The 9,655-nt window shown below is 40.5% G+C and overlaps 1 protein-coding gene across 8 annotated transcripts in view; it reads left to right on the top strand.

Moving 5' to 3' along the window:
* Positions 1-9,655, top strand: part of QKI (QKI, KH domain containing RNA binding) — a 348,918-nt gene that overhangs the window by 104,666 nt on the left and 234,597 nt on the right. For all 8 annotated transcript variants that reach the window (XR_002099355.1, XR_002099356.1, XM_019526797.1 and 5 more), the window contains exon 2: positions 1,812-1,954. Coding sequence is in view for 6 of the 8 variants with exons in the window: in XM_019526797.1 (XP_019382342.1) it covers positions 1,812-1,954 (143 nt within the window). In the remaining 2 variants the exon portion in view is untranslated. The remainder of the gene's footprint in view (positions 1-1,811; positions 1,955-9,655) is intronic.

The following is a 9,655-nucleotide window of genomic DNA, read 5'->3' as shown; positions in this document are numbered from 1 at the left end:
TTTTTTTTTTTTTTTATACCTCCTTTAGGGCATTTGATTAGATCAGACCTCATTTTCACTGAAACTGCAACAGTCATTAACCTTTAATCTGCAGGTGGTAAGTCATGCTAGCCTGCAGTTAAGCAGAAGATAGAGGCAGGTGGCACCTTATAAACTAATTCTTTAGAGAGGCATGAGCTGTCATAGGCAACAACCTACTTTGGTCAAATGCTTCATTTACTTTTTAAGTTCTTCTAAAATTTTCTTGCTCATCTAAATTTATTGACACTCTAGATCACTTGTGTGCCGTGCATGCTTTATTTTGATCAAGTCATAACTATCTGGTTTTTAGTCAGGTTGACCATAATGATCTTTTAGCTTCAGTTAAGTATAACTAGCACTTCCCTTGCAGCAGTTGGTAGAACACCTGGACTTACTACTTTCTGATGAAAGTAGTTTATCAAAGGCCAGTGGCTTTGGTTATTATTTAAATTACTGTGCCACATTGATACTGATTTTTGTAGTTTTCTTAACAAGTTCAAGTCTCCTTTAGGTGCGTTTTTTAATGACATGACTGATAATTCGTTGCTGTGTTTTTGTTTGTAAAGATGAGTAGACTAATCCTAATAACAATTTATTAAGAGTTCCTAGAAGGCCTCGAATCAAGTATTAAAATGTTCCATCAGTGAGATCCGTGGGGGATGATAAAATCTAAAATCTCTTGCAGGATCTCACCAGTCATCAATATTCTGCTCTTAAACTTTATTGGATCTAGGTTAATTCAGTAGTGTCTACTCTTCTTAAAAAGCTACTTGCACTTCACATGATCATGCTTCCTTTCTGTTTTATTATTTAACTAGTGTTTTCAATGTTAATGCTTTACATTAATGCTTCTACCTGGCCCAGGACATCTTGATTGCGTGTTTCTCATTTTAGCTCTTGCTCAGTGTCATCTGGTAACTTGTATTAATTTTAGGAAAATTTCAGTGTGTGTGTTCTATTTTCAATTCAAAATAGAGGAAAAACCTTAATCACATGATGCAAGGTCCCTCCCTTATGCTGTGTTTCACTTGTTGTGTCCAGTTTCCTACTGCCCTAAACTCTCCTTGTCCATATACCTATATTTGTTGTACACGCAGTTTTTGGTTGAAGTCTAGTTTCAGGGTTGCTGTACTAAATGGTGCCCCTAAAGGAAACTAGTTACAGCTGTAATTCTTTGATTCAGTTTGTTTGAAAGAATGGACGAACAACATGGATGACCTGGAGAAATGAGATCAAAATGCTTCATCTTGAGTTGGTTGGAGCACAGAAGTAATCTAAACTTGCATTGATCAGAATTCTACCATTTAGTTTCTATGTGTTACCTATAATTAACGGAAGACTAAGTAAGCATAGATTACTGTGGAGCTGTATTGTCATGTTTTCTACTCTTAAGTTATGAATAAGTAGATTTTAAAGCTTTGTAGCACCTTTGTATAAAATATTTTCAATAGTATGATGATAAATACTGAGAATAATGTAACTAACTACTTCAGTGGACATGTTCACACAATTGTAAACATTTTCCCAGACTTCTGGGAGTTCCATGTTGCATGTTTCACCTAAATAGTTCCTTTTAAGAGGATGGCTGGGCAGTAGACTTATGTGCGAAGGAAAATTTCTTCACTTAAACTAGCTTGGATGCTAGTTAAAAAAGAATACCTTTGTTTAATTTTTTATGAATTAAGAGAAAACAGTGTTAAAATATAGAAATCTATATGACAAAATATTATCATCCAAATTTATAAGGACATTTTTGTGTTTAATACCCAGTATGCATTTTTCCCCCACAGAAATTAGCAGAGTACGGAAAGACATGTATAACGACACGTTAAATGGTAGTACGGAGAAGAGAAGTGCAGAATTACCAGATGCTGTGGGACCTATTGTACAGTTACAAGAGAAACTATATGTGCCTGTAAAAGAATATCCAGATGTAAGTATATATTTTTAGTTCATAAACTTTTTAGTCCTTCTGATCCTCTCTCTAAATGTATTGTGTATAGTTTGACATCCTTAAATCACATCCTGTTTTTTCAGTTTCCAGCCCATTATTTTTGTTTCGGTTTTTCTAACTACCAGCCTTGGAAACTGAACAGCAAATCTGAACATCGGGCCAGGTTCTCTCCATGCATTGTCACTGATAGCAAGATCTTGTTTTCTACTTTGACTGTCAAAGAGACTTCTGCAGCCTTAACTATCTGTCATGGATTTGCATATGTTGAACTGAATGTAACTTAATAAATTAAATTATTTATCTTCAGGAAAGGGTAGAATCAAACTCTATTACCTTACTTTCAGATAAAGTCTTTGGAAACATTCTCTTTTCAAAGCAGCTTCTCCAGCACTCAAAAGTTTTGTTACTGAGACTTGCAATGCTGCTTTCTGGAGATTGGTTCAAATTCTTGCATAAATAACTTGGCTTGCATATCAGATAACTAATTTAAATGAGCAGTTGTTTAAACATTTACATTATATCTGCTTCCATGAGGTGTTCAACAATCAACTTTTATCATGGCAAAAGGGTTGAATGGGGATGCTGTTTGGTTCTTAAAGACAAAAGAGCAGGAATAAGGTGGCAGAATGTCCTCTTTAGAAGTACCTAACCAAGCCCAAATAGGCATGACAAAATATGATTGCAGGTGAAAATCAGTATTGGCATATTTAAAGTAATACACATAGGGACGAATGATTTGAACTGCTTGTATATTGTATTAAGTTCTACAGTAGCTTAAGATAATGACCTTGTTTTCTGTATGGAAAAATCAGTAAAAGGAATAAAAAGGTCAGGATGTATAAAGGAAGATAAATATTTAAAAAGCTATTACAGAAATTAATAATATCCAGTTATGTAAGTTCTTTTACCATCCTCATCACTAGTGTCAGATAGTGTAGTAAGTCATGTGACTAACATACTTTGTTCTTCCTCTCGTTCTCTTCCCCAGAGGGAAAATGCATGGGGAGTTTAGTTTGTATAAAGTTATATTGCTACATGTTTCTGTTGGTTAAAAATCAATGTTGAATAATTATATCTTCCACTTGGAGTGGACAGTGGTGAGGTTGGGATGGATGTTAGTTGCTGTAGGGGTTGGTTTAACTGTGCTGAGGTGATCTGCAGGAAATTCAGGAGGCTATAAATTTGACATTTGATTTTTCATCCTTTGACTGTAGAAGATTCTGTCCAGTGGCACTGAAGTGGTTTCTGTCCTTTAATCTGATATGAATTTTGATTATGCTGATTTTTAGATAATAGCATTGATGGGATGAAATTGTATTTGTCCTTTTGTTAGCTGCTTAGCTTCTTTGAGCTTGCTTAGGAATGGTAGGTTTGCTGTTACTTATGTGGTGGGGTTTTTAGTTTTTGGATGTTTATGTACGTCGAGGGAGAAAAGGCAGTTCTTTTTCCAAAAGAAGTGCTGACTTGTTTGGTCAGAAGTGCCTTGAGAAAATAACAAGAGTATCCCTAGCTGTTGTGCAAATGATTTAAAGAAAAGAGCACTGAAAAAGAGTTGACACCTCCAGAACAGGGGTGCTTAGCCCTTGGTGCCTTGTCATCCAGCCTGCTGAGCTCCCCATTGGTATGTGGGGAGGAGCCCTGTGGGTTGTGGTCCTGCATGCTAGATCTGGCATAGAAATAATTTTCTTGTTGTGAATTTGATGAAGGGAAGGTTGACATTAGTGGGTATAAAAGCTTTTTCAACATGTATAGATCAAAATATGCTGCTGTTATTCAAAACACCATAATGTAAGGCTTAAATCTTTTTGAAGGAAAAGGCATGGGAGAATATTAGGCTTCTGGAAATGATATTCTCACAGGGTAGTGCAGGGCCCAATCCCAGCACCTGGGGCCACGTTAGGGTGGCCATGGTAGAGGACAGTCTGGTTGTCTTCTGTCCTCTATTGATATGAAACACAATACTTGGAGAGAAAAATAGAGGACATCAAGGCATCGGGTTTTGTATCAGTAGGGGACAGAGTAGCAGAAAACGAATGTTCTCTGTGATGGCCACCCTAGGCCAGGTGGAGATGTGCAAACTGCCTCCACAGAGCCAAAAGATTGAGCACCAGTGCTCTAGAATAACATGACGTCAGGGGAAGTCTTCTCCTAAATACCCTGGGCTAAAGAGTTTGGTTTATACTCTGAAACATGAGGGTTTCTAAGTGACATTTTCTGAAGCAACTGATACAGGTGGAGACGTGCTGCTTGCACTACTAGACTAGGCCAGGGCTCTGTGTTCCTAATGCATCTTAATCCACCAGGGCTGGGGATCTACCTGTATAATATTTAAAGGAATATTATTTGAGCAACAACAGATGAGAAGGATCATTTATAAAGTTAGATTACTGAGATATAACTATTTTGTAGAAATGTCTTTTTAGATGACAGTACAGTTTAAGCGTCTCTGTAGATGCTTGGTCTATAGCAATTTATATTAAATTGCATGTATATAGCCCTCAGTTTGAAGTAAAAGGGAAAGTATGAAAGCCCAACTTGGTATTGCAAAGGCAGATTTTACAAGTGTGTCAGTGGTTTTAACAACCATACAGCTTTACTTTTAAGATCTGCTAATATTAGAAAATAGGGATTCTAATAAAAGAATGGGCTGTGTTTTAATTTAGGTTATTCTTAACTCTTTCAAATATTTTTAAGTATATATTTTGTATACATTAGACCAATAGAAATAGGCAGACAACTTTTGTATACTATAAGCTTTGTTTTTGACCTCAGGTCCATACCTTTTCCCCAAATTATTTAGAGTTAAAAAAAAAACCAAAAGCCCAAAAACATGGCTTCTAAACATTAAAGTATAGATGGATGTACATTTTTTGTGTTCATCTGTTTGTAAAAGAGGTCTCTGGGGGCTATACCCAGATGTTTTCTTAGCTGAAGCATTGCAACTTTAAAGTACACACTCTGTATTCATATGTATGTATTTCAAAACCTTATTAAAGAATGGCCTAGTGTTATACCCTAATACAATATTTGATAATGATTTAAAGGAAGGTCTCCCCCACCTCCATTCATTATTACATTGGTAGGATTTCTTTGGGAAGAGTCTTGTTAGATAGGTATTAGTAAATTAGCTAACCTATTTCTTGCAAAAATGGACTAACGGCTTTTTTTCCTTCAGGCATACTGGTAAGCCATAAATACCTAATCTGGATTGTTTCTTAATTTTATCTTTTTCTCTAAACTCTGGTATTTGCTTACCAAACCAGCATACTTTATCAGCAGCGTATCTGTTTCATGTAGAAAAATGTGGATTTTCTCATTCTGAAGCAGGAAAAAGGAGGTTTGCCCCTTTGCAAATGGTTATCTGCAGGCTGGCAGAGTTCCAGCCTGCAAAAGCTGCTTTTAAAATGGGCCAGAAACCCTAAGCCCTGTCTGGAGTTGGTGGGGCGAGGCCTGAGAATTGGAGTCGGCCAGGCAGGGCTGTTTGAGATTCGCTTTCCATCCTGCAGCTTTTGGGGGCTGGGCCCTGGGGGTCGGGGTAGCTGGGGCTGGGTGGGCCCTGGGGGTCAGGTGAGGCTCATGTTGCCAGGGGGCTGGGGTCTACAGGAAGAGCTGGCAGGGTGGGTAGGGGGGCAGGGCAATCGCCCTAACCTGTGCCAGAGGCTGAGGGTGGGTGGATCCTGCCTTGTTCCCTTATGGCTTATCCCAGTAGGGCTTGGGCTCTGGCTGGGTATACTGTCCAGCTGGGGCAGCAGTGGCAGAAGCTCCCTGAGGGAGGGAAGGAGTACTGTGTCCCTGCCTGCTAGGCCAGGTGCCCTCAAAGCAGGGTTGGGGGGCTGGGGTTGCTGCCCAGTTGGGGCAGTGCCGGGGCCTGGGTGCTGGGGGCAGACATTGCCCATCCACTCTGCCGGTGGCTGCTGCCCCACTGCTCACACTGCCGCACCACATCCCATTGGCCTGCATCTGTGGTGGCTGCTGGCAACTCTGCTGGGGCTAGTATCAGAGGTGATGGCTGGGGGTGCAGGAAAGAGAGGAGAGGAGCAGCATGGCTATCCTGCATGCTGTCCTGCCCACCCCAGGGGTACTCCTAGTTCCGGGAACCACTCAGGGGTTGTGATGGGCTGAGGGGAGGGGTGGAGGTGGCAGCAGGGTTGCAGGTGTGTGATGGGCTGGGGGTGTCAGCAGGGGTAGACAGATGGTGGGGGGTGAGAAGTACTCCGGATAGAAGCAGCCTCCAGAGCCACGCCTGGAGTCCCCCATGCCTGCTAAAGCAGCCTGTGCAGGAGGAGGCTGGCCTTGAAGGGAAAGGACTTGCTCAGCCAGAAGCAAGCCCAGCTCAGTCCCTGAGCCACGGTCCAGGGTTTCCCTGGAAGGCTAGGAGGACAGCTGGGGCCTGGGCACAGGTGCGAGGAGCAGAAAAGCAGGGGTTGGCACTGCTCAGAGCCCTAAAGCAACAGGTGGGATGGCTGCTGCTGGATCCATGGCCTGGTGCAGGGGGGAGCTGCTGCCAGGAAGGACCGAGTTGGGGGTCAGGCTGGCTTGGCAGGGGGTGTCTATGGGTTGGGAGTGTGGGGCAATGGCAGGGGCAGGGCACTGGCATATAAGTGATGCTCAGTGCTACAAAGCAGCTGTGTGAACAGCTGCAGCTGGACCCATGTTCTGGTGAGTGAAAGAGGCAGGGAGAACTCTGATTTAAAAAAAAAAAAGCCAAAATACTTTGTGAATGCCTATATATTTTATTATAATGATTGAGGCACTGGTAAGCTTACAGATTGCTTTCAAATATATCTATATCTATATATATAGTGGCTTTGAGGGGTTTTAATTGGAGAAGTTTGGATTTTTAAATGAGGAAAACTAAGATCTCTGGTTATCAATGATAGGAGGCCCAGGTTCTAGAGCAGCTGTTCCTACCTCTAACCTTTTTCTTTGAACCAGTGAACAACTGTGCACCTCAGTTGTCCCTATACACTTGCAAAAGTGCCTGATCTTTGTAGACCTGTACAGAAACCAAAGTTCTCAAACTGAGATTTTTGAGTTTCTTATGCTTCTGTGTTTCTATAGGTTGTTAGAAATCTTTGGGTATCCTACAAGATTTATAATTGATAGTTTTCTGTGATTTGCCATTCTTTGTAAGCAGTAATTAAAAATTCGGATCCTTTCTGATGCATGTAGTCCTTTTGTATTTTCATTTCATTCTTTTTTTAAAGTTGGCAGATCTTTCCTATCAATGATGCAAGAAATCTGCAACTCTGGGGGAGAGGTGGGAAGGTGGGGAGAACCGATTCTTAGAAGGGATTACAGTCTTACTGTTACTATTTTGTGAATGAATGTTGAACACTTTTTTTATCATTTCCAGTGTTCTTGATAAATGACTCTTGATGGTTCCCAAAAGAATATGGACTTCAATTTTTTGGCTTATGAAATTAAATAGTTCCTTGAAATAAACACCTCTGAATATTGGGCTGGGTAAAATATTTGTAAATAATCACAAAATAAATATTGGTGTTCTGTTAGGGCTGATTAATATGAAATTCTCTGGAGATCTCTTGGTCTTTAGCAAAAAATATAAGAATTCAAAAGTAAAAGTAGAGAAAAAGATAAAATTGCACATCAAAGTAGCCTGTCCTATGATCATGCAGAACCACAAAGGTCAGGAATAATAAGCAGCTTGTGTATCCTTCCTAACCGTTTTAGTTAAAAATGTTTAATTGGTACAATAGAAGGATGAACATAAGGATTTGTTTTACTACTGGGAACATATTGACAAAACAACATCTATGTCCATTTTCAATTTCATAAAATCAGTTTTTAGTATTTTTAATATAGACTAGATAAATGACAGCACCCTCTTTCATTTTGTTTTAGTCTTAGTTCTTGGACATCATTAGGCTTCCTAATGATAGCTAGTCCTATGAGAGAAAAGTAAGCCCTTGCCCAGGAAGTGGCAGACCTGCTTCAAAGGCTCTGCCCTAGGGTGCCCCAATAATAGCATTTGGCCATTACCTCTTTCAGTTGACTGTAATGGACTCTAATGCTGTTAACCTGAATTGTTCTTTGGGAGCCAGATGTGTAACATTTTTGCATTGCAATCTCTCAAGTGGAGGTGTTTTACAGCAACAATTTGGATATGATCCAAAAAAAGTAGCAGTAAGCTATAACCAGTTGTCACTGGTCTTATTGGCTAAACAATCGTTTAACTGTTCACTGCCTTACTATGTCTAAAAGCCCCAAATAGTTAAATAATTAGTAAAAATCACTTCCTCAAGTTCATGTGGTACCTCATAAGAACTGGTTTCATATTGACATGTGACTATGTAATGGCCTTTGTACAGATTTGAAGGAATTCAAGACATAGCCTGATTCAAGCCTTTTTGCATTACAGCATTTCGCATGGGATTTTAGAGGCTTAAGATTTAATGACCTTCAGTGCTTCATTGGATAGGAGTTCAGCATTTCCTGATGTGTGGTTATGGAGTTACCACAGCTGGAATCCTGACTTCCTTTTACCTTTCCCTGCACACTCCATTTTCAGATTACATTTCTCCCTGTGCTTATATTTGTGTTGAAAGGCCAATTATGTGCTAGTGTTCCTTTGAAGAGGGTGCAGAAAGAAACATTTTTTTTTCCGTTGTATTTTATTATGGAGTTGGATTAATCATATGGTCTTGGCTTCTGAGTGGTTATATTGCTAAAGTGTGTACTAGTGGGTGAAAAAGGAAATTTCATTATAATAGCCTAACTTTTCATTTACTTGTTTTTCATAGAATCATTAGGCATCTATACATGTGCTCTGGGGTGGGAGATAGGGGGTGCGCTTTAGTTCAATCCAAGCCTTTTTGCATTACAGCATCTAAAGTGCCTGCAGCATCACATGTATTTAGAGTCCCTGTTCTTCAAAATGGCAGTGGAGGTGCTTGAACTAAAGCTCGTTGGATGAGCTTTAGTTCAAGCACCCCTGCTGCCATTTTTGAAGCATGGGGACTCTGGATATATGTGACACCGAGGCTGCTGGAGCATGTTAACATGCTGATTAGTGTGCATTGGAGCAGACATCTTTACACATGTATAGGTACCCATAGAACAGAAGGGTTGCTAGGGACCTCATGAGGTCATCTAGTGATTAGTCCAACCCCTTCTTAAGGCATGGTCATCCTTATCCAGATTATCCCATTCAAGTGCCTGTAATGAGTTGGTGTGTATCAGTTCTGACTACTGCATAAATAATTTTTGTAAATTAATATCTTGTTCAATTTTGTTTAAAATGGAAGTGAGGTCCGGATAAGGTTGTGAATACACTGGAAGATAGGGGTGTGCAAAACAGGCCATATTCAATTCAGATTTGGATTCAGCTTGAATCGGGGACAGTGATTTGATTGGTTGATTCACATCACTGTCCCAATTTTGATTTGGCCGAATCTGAAGATTCAGTGCTGATTGGGAGAATCAGTGATTCGGCCATAGATACAGCTTTAAATGTTTTTTCTACGTATCTCAAGGTACTAGGCGCAGCTCGTGAACTCCGCAACGGTGGGGCAGATGGAATGTGCCATAGGAGCGCTGTTCCCCCCTCCCTCCGCACGCTGGGCAGCGAACCCAGAAGTGGACCGGAAGTACTACCGGTCCGTTTCTGGGTCCACTGCTGAGTGTGTGGGGGACCCCCCTGTGCCCGCCCCCCCCTGC

Source organism: Gavialis gangeticus, unplaced genomic scaffold, assembly GCF_001723915.1.
Source record: "Gavialis gangeticus isolate Ggan-Ray unplaced genomic scaffold, GavGan_comp1, whole genome shotgun sequence".
Lineage (NCBI taxonomy): Eukaryota > Metazoa > Chordata > Crocodylia > Gavialidae > Gavialis > Gavialis gangeticus.
The sequence above is the reverse complement of the archived record's forward strand: the minus strand, read 5'-3'. Positions and strand labels throughout refer to the sequence as shown.